Source organism: Falco naumanni, chromosome 4 (assembly GCF_017639655.2).
Source record: "Falco naumanni isolate bFalNau1 chromosome 4, bFalNau1.pat, whole genome shotgun sequence".
In the NCBI taxonomy this organism is placed as follows: domain Eukaryota; kingdom Metazoa; phylum Chordata; class Aves; order Falconiformes; family Falconidae; genus Falco; species Falco naumanni.
The window spans coordinates 105,040,724-105,056,104 of record NC_054057.1 but is presented as its reverse complement, the minus strand read 5'-3'; the positions used below and the strand labels follow the sequence as shown (position 1 = coordinate 105,056,104).

Sequence of the window (15,381 nt, the reverse complement as noted above, 5' to 3'; positions counted from 1 at the left end):
GATCGGCTCTCGGCCACCTTCCCTGGTGCTCAGGGACACGGGCAAACACACAGTTCCTCCCGCCCCCGCTGGAGCGTGGCGGCCGTGGGGCGACGTGGGGCTGCTCTGGCTGTGAGTCAGGGCAGGCCACGTGAGGCACAGGGCCAGCCCCGACGCCCGCCCGCCATCGCCCGCCCGGCCAGACGTCGCGCAGCCCCGCAGGTGAGTGCCGGGGAGCGGCTGCGGAGCTCCTCGGGGCTGAGACCGAGGGTGCTCAGGGGTGCTGCCGTGGCTTTCGGTCCGCGGCCGGGTTGCTCATTGCTCCCCGAGGAGTTGTGGCCCAGCGGGGATGAGCCGCAGGGCTTCCCTGTAACAACGGCGTCTTCTTGACTGGACTTCCCCATCTTTTAAATATCTTTTTCTTCCTATAAAGTCCTCACGGCAAATCCTGTGCTTCATATGTAAAGGAAGATTTTTTTTTTGCTTTAACTTTACTCAGACTACAAACGTGAGCTCTTCTGGCTCCTGTTGAGCTCATTTTCTTCACTTCGGAGCTTCCCAGCCACCGCAGAGAGGAGCGCGCAGCACGTAAGGAGAAACACAAGCCGGGTAACTGGGCGTGTGGCTGCCTGCAGGAGCGCTGCCATCGCGGCTGGAAAGCAGGCGGCAGGCGGCCCGGGTGGGCAGGTGTGGGGCTGGCAGCAGCGTGGCCCAGTGCCCGGGCTCGCTGCGGAGCTGGCAGGGAAGGCCGTGCCAGTGCTACGGCCAGGGGCAGCCGGGCTGCACGCGCTCCCTGGTCACCCCCGTGGGGACGGGCACGTTGAGCCTGGGGAGCGGCCCTCCCTGCGGTGACACGCACTTGCTGGGGCTCTCCACGTGCCTGTGTGCAAGGATGCCATATAGAGTGAAAAGTCTTGAGTTTTGGTACTTCTCTGTCGCATTTCAACCCTATTTGACAACAGGAAGGCAAGCAGGCGGGTAGCAGAATTATCTCCCTGGTGGCACTGCCTGAGGAGGCGAGTAGGAACGGTTTCAAGCTGAGCTGGCGTGGACCAGTTCTTGTTGTCTTGGTGGAAGAAACAACCAGCTTTGACTTACAGCCACAGCCCTCCAGGACGTCGTCCCGTGGAACCGGCTGCTCAGACCAGGCTGAGACTGGCAGGTGTGCTTTATGACGTTTGCTTGCTTTGGTTTGAGAGAAGGGCACAGAGGGAGTTGGCGTTCATGTTTAAAAGAAAATATAGCAAGACTTGGTGTGAGCGTACAACTTAAAATGAAAGGTAAAATTAGTTTCAAAGGGAAAAGGTTTAGGATTGTCTGGCTTTTGTCTTGATGACAAAAACAACCTTATTTTACTTTATTTACATGTTTTAGTATTGCACTGAACAATTTCACTCATGTATTTCCCCAGCTAAGCAAAAAGTTGTTGTGGATGGCAGTTATAAGCCTCACTTCCTAAACAAATAGGAGAAGTCTGACTTCATGCAAATTTTATTCTAACATGTTAGAAAACACCTCACTGCAATTAAGTTCTGATTTACTGTGGGGAAAGCAGGGTGAGGTCTGTTGTTCATGTTATTCCTCAGTGAGCTCATGGCCGGGCTGAAATGCCAGTATATCATCATCCTTCTCTCATTGTGAGGTATAATCAACTAAATCACTTTTAAAACATACCATAATTAAATGCCTAGACTTATCCTTTGTTTAGATCTGATTCTCTTCCCAGAAGAGCCACATGGGAATTAATTGTCCATAGTCCAAGAGAAATTAGGTACCCGACTTCCTTAGTTACGTAAAGCTGGGTGACTGCCTGGGCTTAGCCGTGCTGGAGGCACACAAAGGGAGATGGGACGGGCTGCTCCGGGATCCCTTGTGGCACCCAGGTCTTATCATAGCGGGATGCATAAGTGCGTTAGGCAAAGAGGTTTCTGTTGCTGCTACAGCTGAGCAGTCCGGTCATGTGGTTCAGCAGATGAACAGTTTTAAGGTAAATCAGTCTGATGGCGAATGAGGTTGACAGCATCTCCTCTGCCTTCGGTGTTGGATCTGCTCTTCCTTTGTGTGTGGTGGGACAGATCTGCTGGTGCCTCCCTGCTTGCTTTGTCTGTGGGGTGGCGCAAAGCTGGCGTAAAGCTGCTGCTGTGACAGGTTTGTCAGAGGAGGAGGAACGTGCCGGTGAAGGTGGCCTTCACTAGGTATTAGGGGCCCAAACACAAACCTCTTGAATTTCACGCAGCTGCAAAATCTGTAGATATTTATAAATATTTTTATGAAACTGAGTTAATCAGTCAGAAAACAAATGTTTATATTGAAAGTAATTTTGTTCCTTTAGGCCTGGTATTTGAACCATGTGGTCCACAAAGAAGCCTAAAGGATTTAACTTGCAATAGCAAACACTGTTGCAAGGTTAAAGCTAAACAGGAAGACAAGAAGGATACTGAAAAAGCCTGAAGACCATAGCAGGAGATATATAACTGCACAGAAATTACGTTCTTTATTGTGTGGCCAAGACCGAGCTCGCCCAGGGTGTGGTATGCTGGGTTCCTGTATTTCAACACCAGCTGTTGCTTACCCAGGCAGAGGACAGATGTGTTTCCTGCGTTCCCTGTCGGGTACTCACAGCCTCACATTGCCTGCGACTGTCACACAGTGCTGCCACCACAGCTACAGCCGCAAAGGCTGTAAGTCAGGCAAGGTTTGTGGGAGAGGTGAAAACTTTCATTAGACTAATTGATAGAGTTCAGAGCTTGTTGGTCCAAAAACTTGCCAGTTTTTCCAGGTATATCAGGTGGTTAAATAAAAGTTATTATCTGCCATTGTAGACGTCTTGCATAAACTCATCATTGGGAATAATTTCAAAGTGTTCTTAAAATATTCAGTTATTTTTTTCCTCACAATACACCTAGGAGGTAGGTAAGCAGTTTTCTGGGCTTAGCCTTTAATAGTGGTTAAAGAGGTCATGTAATTTTCCCAGAGCCAAACAGCAAAGCAGTGGCTAAAAGGTTTCTAAGTAAGAACCTTGCAGCCCAGGAAAGGAGAAAGCCTCCAGAATCACCAACACACTGGAAATGTGGGAGCTTGACCCTGCTTCCAAAGGAGGGAAGGTTCTGTAGCTACTTTGGAGTCTGTCTGTGTCTAATTTGTTCTATCTAAAAAGGTGTTCTGTTTCCAGAATGAAGATGGTTTTGCTTGTGCATTACACTGTCCTTCTGTAGACATTAATGGGACCTGTTTTAGATTTTGTGTTAGAATGTTTTTCTGACTGATATGAAGGTCTCTAGAGAACTGAAACTACCTGTAGGAAAAGAAGATTTTCCCTCTGGAAAATGTAAAGAAAATACTTAGTTCTCAAACTGTTGGAAAGTTGGGGTTTTTTTTGTTGTTGTTGTTGTTGAATGGACCCAAAAGTCATATTGTAAAAACCAAAAAGCGTGGGTGTATAAATGGCTTTCCTGTTGTGCCCTCCATAGTGGAAAGTGTACTTCAGGCTCCCAAAAATCTTTTGCATCTTTCAATACAAGTGTTTTAATTGAAATGTTGCGTGAGGGGAGATGCAGTCAGTGCAGCACACCTGGACGACAGTAGGTGGAGGCAACTGTTCAGAACTGCAACCACCATAAAAAAACCCCCATCATCAGAATAAAACAGAATCAAAACAAAATTTCTGGGCCAAGTTTAGCAAAACAAAAGAAAACATTGGATTTTGGGGATGTCAGAAAGTTTTGTTTCCATGGCAAATACCAGTAAGAAATCTGGGATCTACCCTTAGAAGTTTTTAATTCTTAAACATAAATTTCCTTTTCGTGACAAGAACAGGCATTGGAGTGTCAAAGTCTTCTGTGAGACAAGGGTTCCCAATCCCGTGCGGCTTTCCTATGAACTATTGCTACTGTTCTCCCTGACTGGTACATTTTCGGTATAAGGATGTCAAAGGCAACAAAGAATAATCGTTCTGTTTTGTGAAGGGAACAGGGCCTATTAAGTTACTCACATCTGTGGTAAATAGTTAATTAGACACCTCGGTAGTTGCAAAAAACCAACAATGCGAATGATCAAGTCGGACTTCTTTTTGTTTTACTCATGATGATCAGACTTTTGTTCCTTCTTACTAACCGGAGGCCAGCCCAGCAAGGCTCGTTCCGAGGAGTCGAGAATGGATCCCGGGCGGGTAAATGAATCACGGTGTGAAACTCCCATTGCAACAGAGAAGTCATTTCAAAACTAAAGTGTCTAGAGATAGATGCCACGTTTGCAGAAAATGAAATGTAAGACAGAGGAGGTCATGTGATCGGTTTCTAAACATGCTTTTTTCCCCCTTTGGAACAGGCACAGCAATGGAGAAAGTGCACATCCTATTCCCAGACCTTACAGAAGAACAGCAAGGTAAGGGTAGCACACAGAGATCAAAGCTTCAGCTCACCCACACTACACAGCAGCGTGTGCTAGAGCCGCCATGAGTCAGTGAAACTTGTTTCCTCTGCAAACACACTTCACCTTCTTGCTTGTAAAAGTGAGACCAGCAGTTAGTTCCCAGCTCTTCCACAGGCTCCTCATCAGGCCTTGGGCACGTGCTTGTGGGAAGTCAGAAGCATGAAGGAGATTTCTTCACTCCGAGGGTGACCGAGCACCGGCACAGGCTGCCCAGGGAGGCTGCGGGGTCTCCTCTTCTGGAGACATTCAAACCCCGCCTGGCCGTGACCCTGAGCGGCCGGCTCCTGGGGGAGCTGCTTTAGCAGGGCCTGGGGCTGGATGGTCTCCATAGGTCCCTGCCAGCCCTGACCCGTCTGATTCTGTGATTTTGCTGTGCATTAAATGCCTAATGAGCTATCTCAGTACCTTGCTATGCAGGCTTTTGTGTCTTTGTGCCTGTCTATAAAATAGCATGGTCAGAATGAGCACCCCTTAAACAGCTAGGAAGGTTTCCTCTGCTTCTCTAACCGAGAAAATAGTGTCACAAAGACATCGGTAATTTTTATGGACTATTGACTTTTTTTTTCTACCTGTTTCTGGCAGACTGAATTGCTTTATACAATACAGCACTGGCCCCTTTCCTTGACACTAACCTCTGGTGCTGGGCAGCGTGTTAAGGGTCTGATGTCTCCACCACACCGAGCACCACAGGAACGCTACCGCGCCGCCCACCTCTGCTGGCACACAGTGATTTGCTTCTTTTTCCTCCCAGACATTTTCCAGAGAGGTTTTACTGCCGATGCCCATTACTTGGAGAACCATGAGAAAATGAACCAGTCCTTCTGGGAATCACTTGTAAAATGTTTAGCCGCCACTAACCCACCTATCCTGAATACTGAAGAAAAGAACAATGTAAGTTTCCAAAGAAACATGCACCCCTGTAAGACGTTGTTATACTTCTGTACTTCTCCGATATGCTTTGGGGAGAGAAAACAGGCAGTCCAGTTCCCTGATATGCTAAAACACATCTAAACCATGCTAAATGCTGTAAAAGGGCACTTAGATAAATGAGACTTGGGCCCCGGCTCCTCTTCATTGTTCTCCATGTGCAAATATCACTGGCTTTGTATAAATTCCTCAGGGTCGGGTCAGCTCAGCTCACTATTTTTTAGGCAAGACCGTTGTTAGTGACATTTTGCTGTAAGATGCTGCAGGGATTGCATTCCATTTTCAGACCCTATAACTGTACTTCTCCAGCTCTTTAAATAGTTAACTATTACACACCGTGCTTTTTTCTCAGTTGACAGCTCTGCTCTGACATGCCGATAGGAGTTGACGTTCTCTTCCCATCTTTGGCATTACTCTTTGTCCCTGATTTCCCCCTTGTACAGTGGGGGCAGGGGATCACATGTCCCACAGGTGGGGCGAGATGCATTTAGCAGTGTTCCCAGGCTACGTTCTATCGGAAGGACTATTTGCTATTTACTTGCCTCTCTTGCAGCTCCTCAACAGCTGCAGTGGCTGGCCTGGAGGCTGCTCAGCCTGCCTGAAAGCCATCGAGCAGAAAGGAGCCAGGGCAATGGTGGCTCTTTACCTCTTGCTGAAGACAACCAGCCCGTCTGGGTATAAGCAGCTGCCCAGCTCCAAGGGAAAGGGTGAGTCCTACCTGGTTGCTCATCAGCCGTTTTGTTAAAATTACTGAAGTGCCAGTGGGACCAGACACCAGTTTGAAAACTGATACGTGCTTGGAAGTGATTATTAGTGAACGACTCAAATGTGTAGAAGCACTGCTTAGAAAGGTCAGTTGGGTATGGTGATAACGGGAGCCAAAGGTAGTATTTTAGTTTCACTTGGCTTCTTCTGGGGAAAAAATACGGCGTGTTTAGAGAGAGAGGATATTCTGGGATGATATGCCAAAGTAATTTCCCTGACTTAAAGTGGTGCCCCAGTTTCTTCTGTCTAGCTGGAGTCATGACACCCAGGACACTTTTTTTTTTTTTTTTTTTTTTTTTTGCATGGACTGTTATCCAGCCAGCCTGGACCTCTCTGAGCTCTCACAGTGGTAAGAAATCAGAGCTTGAGCACTGAAAATACTTTTCCAAATGACCCTAGCAGCACATGTAGTGGTAACTAAAAGGAGTGGATAGAGGATGCCACTCAGGGTGCTGAACCCAGCAACAAGATACAAACAGATGTCGCTGCACTTCTCATTTGCCTGGTCGTGCAGTAAGAAACCAAGTGCAGTGCCACGGGGTTGTTGTTAATGGGTCACAGAGCTGCAGTCACTTAAGGTGGCCCTGAATTTAACTGGAGACCCTCAAGGAGAGCATGTTCCTGCCTTGATCAAACACATTCATAAGGGGAGAGAGCTCCCAGCCCAGACAGCAGCCCAGCTGTGGTCATCTGTCAGCGTAGGAAGGTTTGTGATAGCAGGGACCTCCCTTGCTGTTCTTGTACAGTGAGCAGCATCGAGCAGCCAGGGGAAAATCGTGTCTAGCTGCGCATCTCCAAATATTACAACTAATAATGCAGAGATGCACGGACTCACCAGCCCCGGCGTGGAGCTGATTGTGAAGCTGTTAAGTACCACCTGCAACCCCTGCCACACGAGCCAGGAGCACCTCATGCCTGGCCCAGGGGTCGGCGTCCTGCAGGTGCCTCCTGCCCGGCGGTTTGGCTCCATGAGAGGCGCTGGCACTGCTGGCAGAGACCACAGGGGCCACGGGAGAAGGAGCCCAGGGAGGGGTGAGCAACTGCTCTTCAGCTGAAGCACCTTGCAGCTGCTGTTGCTTCAGGGAGTGGGAATTGTCTCGGGGATAGCATTGTGGGTAAATTAAAGGCCAGAATATGAAATTTTAGGCATCTACCGCAACCATTTAAGAAAGTCTAAACAGCTGTTGATAGGATCTTCCATTTGTGATACTTTGTACTACTTTTTGTCTGCAAAAACCCACAGCTGCAGTAAGACGAAGGGTCCGATCTCCTGTCAGACCTTTAATAAAGTATTTTGAAATCTGTCATTGTAAAAGAGAGCAAATGTAAATAGTTGTTTCTAATATTTTTTCCTCTATATATAAAACAGATGAAAAATTGAAAGTCCTGAAGAGATTGGAAAGGAATGTTATGCTTTCACAAGGGGAAAAAAAGGCTGAAAACTCATCCCATGAGTCCACGGATGAAGATACAAAAGGTAAAGAGGATTTATTTTATTTTTCCCTGATACGTAATTTAATCTGATTGCATATTCATAAGAGTCACATCAGAGACTTGCAGTAGTTCTGCAGAACTCTTAAAAAAGTAAGAAATTGTGCAAAAGAGAGAAAACAGAAAATAATCAGTACCTCTAGATTCATTATTAGCCAAGTATCAGGGTGCCTCCTGCTCTTGTGGAAGTTGGAGGTTTCAGAAACATAGAAATCTGCTGCAAGATTTCTCCCCAAATAAAAGATCATAACTTCTATGATCTTCAGTGCATTTATGGTCTAACTGAAGCCTGCATTCAGCAGGAGGCAAGGAACAGTCAGTGTACAGTAGTAGCTGGCAATGCTGTAGTACTTCTCTTAGCATTTATTTTCTTATTCGCAAACATCAACAATGTATCTGGAGAGGAGGAGGCTCGGGGGGGACCTTATTGCTCCCTACAGCTCCCTGGAAGGAGGCTGTAGGCAGGTGGGGGTCGGTCTCTTTTTTTCCCGGATAACAAGCGATAGGACAAGAGGAAATGGCCTCAGGTTGTGCCAGGAGAGGTTTAGACTGGATATTAGGAAAAACTTCTTCATTGAAAGGGTGGTCAAGCATTGAAATAGGCTGCCCAGGGAAGTGGTGGAGTCACCATCCCTGGAAATGTTCAGAAAACACCTAGATGTTGTGCTTAGGGACATGGTTTAGTGGTGGACTTGGCAGCCCTGGGTCAGTGGTTGGATTGGACTTGATGATCTTAAAGGTCTTTTCCAACCTAAATGATTCTATGATGTCTCTTTGGCTGCCGTTAGACCGTTTGATTCATGAAAAATGAGAGACTGACAGGTGACCTGGAAATGATAATGCTGATATTGACTTGCTCTCTTATAGAAAGCCACTAGCTGATTACGATCAAATGAGTTGCATTTAGAAATTATTTTTTCAAACTCATTAGCAGTGCTGATGATACGTGTTTAACGTAAGAACTTTCTCACTACACCCCTTTATACAAATTATTCCAACTTCAGATTTTGCTGGGTTTCTCCTATTGAGCCAGGTCTGAAGCGAGCTGTGAGGCAAAAGCAGCTAATAACGATCCTTGCATTTGAAAGCCTTGATTTTCACCTACATGTCCCATGGCCATTGCATTATAGTCAAACAACTACAGTGCTGCTGGTTTTGATACTGCTGTCCCCTTTTTTCCTTAATCTGATGAAAAAAATCACTCTCTCTCTCCAGACAGTGATGGGGAAGATTTAGCAAGACAGAAGACTGAAGGCCAATTACTTGGAGGTAGGAAAAAGTGACGGCGGCATTGGTTTTTGCTAGAGACAACCAATATAAACCAAAAAAGGGGATAATTTCTGGCATTCTTTGGTTTGACTTTTGAATAAAGGCTTATTAATGTGTATAGATGTAGGAAAATAACCAGTCAAAATGTGGCTGTAGGAAAGGCATTTCCTACAAGATGAAGTTCAAGTAATGTGGCCACTGAAATGCAGCAGAGGAGTTTTGAAAATACCTCTCACAGCCACAGCTTAGGGGGTCTGCAGTCAGCCCTCAGCGCTGACCAGAGATCGCCAGCGAGCAGCGCACCTTTGGTCTCATTCCTGAGGTTTTTCATTTCCTTCCAAAGGAAAAATGGAAAAGTACAATGCAGATCACGAAAACGGGCTGTGACAACACACAGAAATAGCTATCAGCTTATGGTATAGAACCACGGCCGTAAAAGAGTTAAGGCTTTAATCATTTAATAAATGTCTTCAATAGATCTCAGCCCTGATGTAAGAGCAGCTCATTTAAATTGACAGGAGGAGATCTGATTTGTCTCACAGGAGTCTGACACTGCCTGACTCTAGATATTGTGAAAGATGCAATGTGGGGGGTTAGTGATCCACACGCGTTCCCACGTTCAAACTGTGCCACCCACAACAGAGCTGCCCTCTCTCGTGAGTGAGTTGGTATCTACCTTGTCACTCGTACGCAACCACACTGATTTCAATAGTTGCACGGGCTGGGACTGGCAGCAAGGTGTACATGCTCACAACAGGTATTAATCTACATCACCTTTGTGTAATATTTCAGGCATACCAGCAGAGGTTGTTCCCTACAGAGATTCAGGTAAGCGTTCCCAGGTAACGTCATCCTGCTGGAAGGAAGACCGTAACTGCAGTTTCTTTGTTCTGACGTGCTTATATATGCCCTGCTGCAAATCCACTGGTTTCCAGTTAGCCTGGTGTTGGACTTGGGCATGGTGCAGATGTTTTGTGCCAAGCTTGTCAGAGTGGCTGGCTGACAGCCGGTGATCTGTACAAGGCGCTCGAGCAGATTAACCCACTTTTTTTCTAGGCCTGCCAGGTTCTCACAAGATCGGAGACCAGCAGTTGTCATCATCCTTTATAGGGGAAAACCCAGCAAATCTATTGGGCAACTATTCAGTCTTTTCCAAGAAAGCCAGGCAGTTGTCAGCGTTCCCTGCAGCCCTCTATCTCCTGCTGAACAGGGATGCAGGACAGGGAGAGAGCTGGAACCTGGTTCCTGCAAAACCCGTGATGCCCAGCGCTGAGCGCCTTCCTCCCTTCGCTCAGAGCATTCCCTGATGGATGATGCTGGGTTTTCACCCAGCCAGGTGACAAGTGACAGAGAAACAGTACCAGCCGAGAGGCCTGGACAGTCAGTCTGAGCAGCAGCAGAACAGATGTCAAAAGCCTCCAGCAGGAAATTTTCAGTGGCTTGATTGTGTTACCGACCTCGTCCCTCCCAGGCCCAGCCACCGCCACACTCATCGGTTAGGGGAGGCAGACAGCCCAGCGGGCGGCCTTTTTGAGGATACCTGCTCAGCTGCTCTTCTTCCCTGCAGTGGGGGACAGCTGCTGCCACGTGGACTGAGTCAGCTGAGGACAGAGTTGGGAAGATACAAATTTTGGTGTAATCCCTAGGGAAGGTTTTTTGAGTTACTTCTTCCCCAGGAGCTGCATAAAATAACCAGGGTGGAGGAATACACTGCAATACAGCGTTGCCCCCGCGATGCCAGGTGCAGAAAGAGGACTGGGGTACTTTTCCTGTTGGTGTTTGGCCTCCCCACCTCTCACGGCGCTTCAGTTCTAGGCCCCTTCAATACACCAGGTTGAGACACTGAAAATACTTCGCTAGGGCAGGACTCCAAGCCTCCTGCACCAGCCAGGTTCAGGGGATACACACATGGCACTCGTGATCCAGCTCTGCTTGCTTCTAGCTTCAGTTCTAGAAACTGAATGTTTATAAACACAGAGGCCACCAATCTTCTACTGCCCAGCTATTTCAAAGAACCTGGGCTCACTGTGAATAGTCAAGTTTTATTGTTATCTGTTCTTGGGTCCTTTCAACTGCGTTTCCTGGCACTTTTAAGTGCTGTTTTGTGTACTGAGTCACCAAGTAAGTGAATACTCACAGTGCTTGCTAGTGCTGATAATGGTGGGAAACAACATATTTGTATTTTTACTACCAGAACTAACAAAACAATGTTGTTTTTCAGAGGTTACCAGACCAGAAGATTCAATTGCAGATGGTAAATACATACAAGCAAACAAGATTTTCTTGTGGGTGGGTGCTGTCTTTCAGGACTGAGTTTTGCTTAGTGATATACCACCTCCTTGATACCTAGATATTTCCAATCAAAAAATAGAAGTTTGAGAATAGTTATTAAAATGCACTGTAATGCTTTACTAGAAGAAATACTGTGCAACTCATTCCACAATACAAAGTTCCAGTGGGACTGTTGGGTTCAGGAGGCAGAGTAATGCAGAGCAGACACTTGCCAAACATGAATTGATGTTCTGATAAATTCTGTGTCAACAGATCATTCATACAACTGCAGAGAGGAACATTTATGAATCAGAATAGTGCAGTGCATATGCATACTCAAATAACTGAATTTGTCTGCAGACCAGAACTTCATCAAGCCAGAATGCTCAAATCAAAAAAGATGTGACTCCAGTATCAGGTGACACAGAATTTGTTGGAGGTCTGGTTGCTGTGTGGTTCAAAAGCACAACAGCAGAAGCCTATAGCTTATTTGGAGTACATTTCTAGCAGCTGCCTGTTACATCTTTAGAGAAAATTAAATTCATTGCCAGGCATTGGTTGCCTGGTTGCACAGCCCAACGTAAGTGAAATCAGCATCTAAAACTTGTGATGAATCAACTCCCAAGGGCTTACATGCAGCAGACTGCCTAGGGTCTTCTCAAGCGATCAACAAACAAAAAAGGAAAAAACCCACTTTGACCACATCATTGGGAATCTGGTAAAATGTTCAGCTCTTTCTGACAAAAAAATTGGAGAAAGAACAGAATTTGGCAACACTGCTCATGAAAATGGTATTTAAACCTCTGAAAATATCTAGCTTGTTCTTAGGTTGTTCTTTCTATGCATCGTTATAGTTAGCTACAGGAGAGTAACTGTCAGCTACAGTTCTTAATTTGGGAGATGCAGAAATACTTCATCAGCAGGCTTAAATAGATAGCTGGTACTCACGCTTAGTAATGAAGATTGTTATATTATTGTAGCTGTGATTGTGCAAAGCTCCCAAGGATCAAACTGAAGCTCCCTTGTATGACTGCTTTACTCCCCCACTGTAACCCTGAGACTGTTGACTGTCCCACAGTAGATAGAAAAGACCCAGAGTGCTTTAAAACAATTCTGTATTGTTCATGCAGCCATCTGACTATGCTGCCGTTTTTTCCCAAAGCCCTGCTCTTTTTAGGGCAATTCTAAAATTGCTAATTTGATCTTTCTGAAAGGCTCGCAGATCTTCCCTTTGAGTAAACAGTTTGGCATTTATCCTGCTCTGACAATCGATTTCAGATACAAAAAGACAAATAAACTTGAAATGCCTTAATTTCAGAGTTCCACGGCAAAAAAAGATATTTCTTTTTTTGTAGCATATAAGAACAGGAACAGTCACCTCCCTCAGTGGACAGTACGGTGGATGGGCATAAGGAAGGATGGTAAGATTTTTAATTTATTTTTTTTTAAAAATTCAACTGATGTCAACCCTATTCCACCTTAGTCTAGGAATAAGATCTCTGGTCCAGAAAGCCTCCCCACCCCGCCAACAGGAGTAGCTTGTTGAAGTGCATCAAGGCTTCTCAGTAGCAACTTGTGCACGTGTATGTTTTGCAGTTGAGTCTAGTGTATGAGCTCTCGTGGAAATAAGACTTAACTTGCAGAGTGATACACTCACCATGCCTGCAGCTGTGACCTAATTTCCGCCCCCCTCTATTTCAGATGAATTCTTTCATTTTGTCATTCTTTGCTTTGCAATTGGAGCTTTACTCATTTGCTACTACTACTACAAAGGTAAGGCAAGACTTCAGTAGAAGGATAAATTGTTGCACACTAGAAAAATGAACAAAGCCTAACATTTATTTTGTTGCCTCAGACTGGACAATTTCTCTTGGAATCGGGTTAATCACCTTTGCATCCCTGGAAACCACTGGGATATACTTTGGTCTAGGTAAGTGTATCTACAGCAGCCAGGTCTGCATCCACCCTAAGGACAGAAGGTCATGCAGTCATTAAATGACACAAGTCTATAAAACTGCTCGTGCTGAGACTCTGAATTGTCCCGTAACTCTCCCCTAACACCTCGTTCGCGGTTACGGAGTGTGGCTGGAAGCAAACCTGCCTTGGTGATCTGGGAGGGAGAGGCTGACTCCTGTTTGGTTCTCAATGATCACAAGACACTGCAGTCACCTCTTTCTGCAGCAATGGCTGGAATGCTAAGTTGCCATGACAACGTATAATTTTAGCAGCAAGGCACTCTTCCAGATGCTCTCTCTAAGGTGCTGTGTGCTCCAGCTGCCATTCAGTCCCCTGGGACTGAGGCAGCTGCACACCCTGTGGGAAGAGCTCTCAGCAGAACCTGGGCAGCAGCAGCTACTGGAAATATTTGAAAAGTGGGCATTCTTGGCAATCCCTAGGGATGCTGTAGGAAAAGTGCAGCTAGCGGCCGCTTCCCCACCGAGAGCAGAAGTCTCCTTTGTAATTGTGTGCTACTGTTTTTTTTCATAGGCTGTCATGGGTCTCTCAGGAATCGGCTTCGTCACTACTTTGTTGTTAACGATAATGCAAAAGTGCTTGTTTAGACAGTAATCATGGGTTCATTAATATTGCAAGTGGCAGTGGCTGGGTTTTGCTACTCTTCTGTTTTATGTTGCTATCTGGCTCATCTTGAAAAAATGTTTGTTTTCACAATTAGTGTATCGAATTCGGAGCATTCTTGACAGTTTTGTTCCTCTGATTGACAAATTCAGGCCAACAGGTAACAGTGATCTACTTATGGGCTGCATGCGTGTTCCCTAGACCTTCCCGGGTACTTCACTTTGGTCAAGTATTAAGACCAACTTCTCCAAATTACAATTTCCAATCTTCTTAATTAAAAAAAAAAAAAGGACGTATTTTACTACAGTTCATTACAGCTACTTGGGTTTGAAAACAAGTTATTTTTGAATCTTTCCATGTGGCAGAGCATTTTCGTATTTTATTACTCTGCCCTGTATGGGGTATTAACTATTTCCTGACAATGAATAAGAATTCTATAGCTCAATTAAAAATCGAGGGAGCGGGGGTGGGTTTCTTTTGCTGGGTCTTCACAGACACAAATGATGAAGGCTGCTGGAAAACTGTGTAGATACCTGACAATTTAAGCATGATAATCCTGACTGTCTTTTTCTTCATGATGCAGGTGTGAGGAAAGCTGCCTAGGTGGAGCACTTCAAGAGAGTTCAGCAAAACTCTGCTGTCCGAATTTCTAGTATTAAAAGAACTGCTGTATAAGGCAAACATAAAAACCTAATGTGAAATACTGAAATGTCAAAACTGTAGAAAGACATTCCCTCCCCTCAAAAATAAAGCTGAAACTGTGGTACAGGGTCCCATTTTTAATTCTGAAGTGATGTGAGGCTCAGCAGAGCTCCTAAGACAATCCCAGTGTAGGTTTATATTTAATGCCATTAAATATAAACACATCGTCCTTCCCTTCCCCCATGCAACCACATCAGTCTGTCTACGGTTATCAAAATCAACAAAATGACCAATTTTATCCGCCGCTGGTTCTGGATTAGGCTCTGGATGTTTCAGTAGGAATCTTGGCAGCCACAATGCCACCTCCTCTTCCCCCCTTGTGATGCTGCGGACCAGGCAAACACCAGCTGCTTGCTTACACAGTTGAGCCCCAACAGTGCAACGGCACTGAAGCAGATTAATTGATTGTGGCAGAACTCAATATAGTGGGTGTATAATGATTTCACCCAGTGAAAGCGGGGTGAGATTTTACATGCAGTGACATAATGCTGCAGTAATGAGATTATTAACAGCAGCAAATTTCATCTCTTCTTCTGAAGGGAAAAATAAAGGGCTTTGATTTGACTCACACCCCAACATTTTTCCTTCTTTGAGTAAAGGAAGCGCAACTTTGACGTTCCTTTCATTTTACAGGGACATGTTACACATTATATATGTAGGGCTAATGCAGTCATAGGCAGACTACAAAAAAAGGGGATGCATTTACATTTTTAGTAAAAATGAAAGGTCTTCATACCCATATCGGAACAAAGGCATCAAGTCAGACAGAAAGAGCCATGAAAGTGTAGGGAAATGCAGATCTAAAAAGCCATTAGCCCAAACAGCCCCGAGTTTTAAACAAGCAATTCCAAGCCTTGCTCAGAAAAGTAAAAAGCTTACTTTTTAGTTGTACCTGATTTTAAGCACCGGTGCAGATCATTCTTATGTACTGCGGCTCCATTTGCACATCCAGAAATACCAGCAGCCATA

At 45.5% G+C, this 15,381-nt stretch overlaps 1 protein-coding gene across 3 annotated transcripts; it reads left to right on the top strand.

Moving 5' to 3' along the window:
- The first annotated feature begins 867 nt into the window (after nucleotides 1-867).
- Nucleotides 868-14,473, top strand: TMEM40 (transmembrane protein 40). Of its 3 annotated transcripts, XM_040589036.1 has the most exons (13): nucleotides 868-995; nucleotides 4,306-4,362; nucleotides 5,162-5,301; nucleotides 5,891-6,044; nucleotides 7,472-7,579; nucleotides 8,809-8,862; nucleotides 9,655-9,690; nucleotides 11,084-11,116; nucleotides 12,489-12,554; nucleotides 12,835-12,906; nucleotides 12,989-13,063; nucleotides 13,808-13,870; nucleotides 14,294-14,473. In XM_040589036.1, the coding sequence occupies exons 2-13, from the start codon at nucleotides 4,314-4,316 to the stop codon at nucleotides 14,311-14,313; spliced, it is 870 nt and encodes a 289-aa protein (XP_040444970.1). In that variant the 5' UTR covers nucleotides 868-995; nucleotides 4,306-4,313; the 3' UTR covers nucleotides 14,314-14,473. The 3 variants fall into 3 exon arrangements, with proteins under 3 accessions (XP_040444970.1, XP_040444971.1, XP_040444969.1); XM_040589035.1 differs by lacking the exons at nucleotides 868-995; nucleotides 14,294-14,473 and adding an exon at nucleotides 1,003-1,141 and having other exon boundaries at nucleotides 13,808-14,287; XM_040589037.1 differs by lacking the exons at nucleotides 8,809-8,862; nucleotides 14,294-14,473 and having other exon boundaries at nucleotides 13,808-14,287.
- The last annotated feature ends 908 nt before the right edge of the window (nucleotides 14,474-15,381 follow it).

Excerpts from the sequence above, each read along its gene's own strand:
- TMEM40 (XM_040589035.1), top strand. The coding sequence starts at position 4,314 with ATGGAGAAAGTGCACATCCTATTCCCAGACCTTACAGAAGAACAGCAA. Across the intron at positions 8,863-9,654 it reads TGAAGGCCAATTACTTGGAG|GCATACCAGCAGAGGTTGTT; the intron begins GTAGGAAAAAGT and ends GTAATATTTCAG. Across the intron at positions 12,555-12,834 it reads GATGGGCATAAGGAAGGATG|ATGAATTCTTTCATTTTGTC; the intron begins GTAAGATTTTTA and ends CCTCTATTTCAG.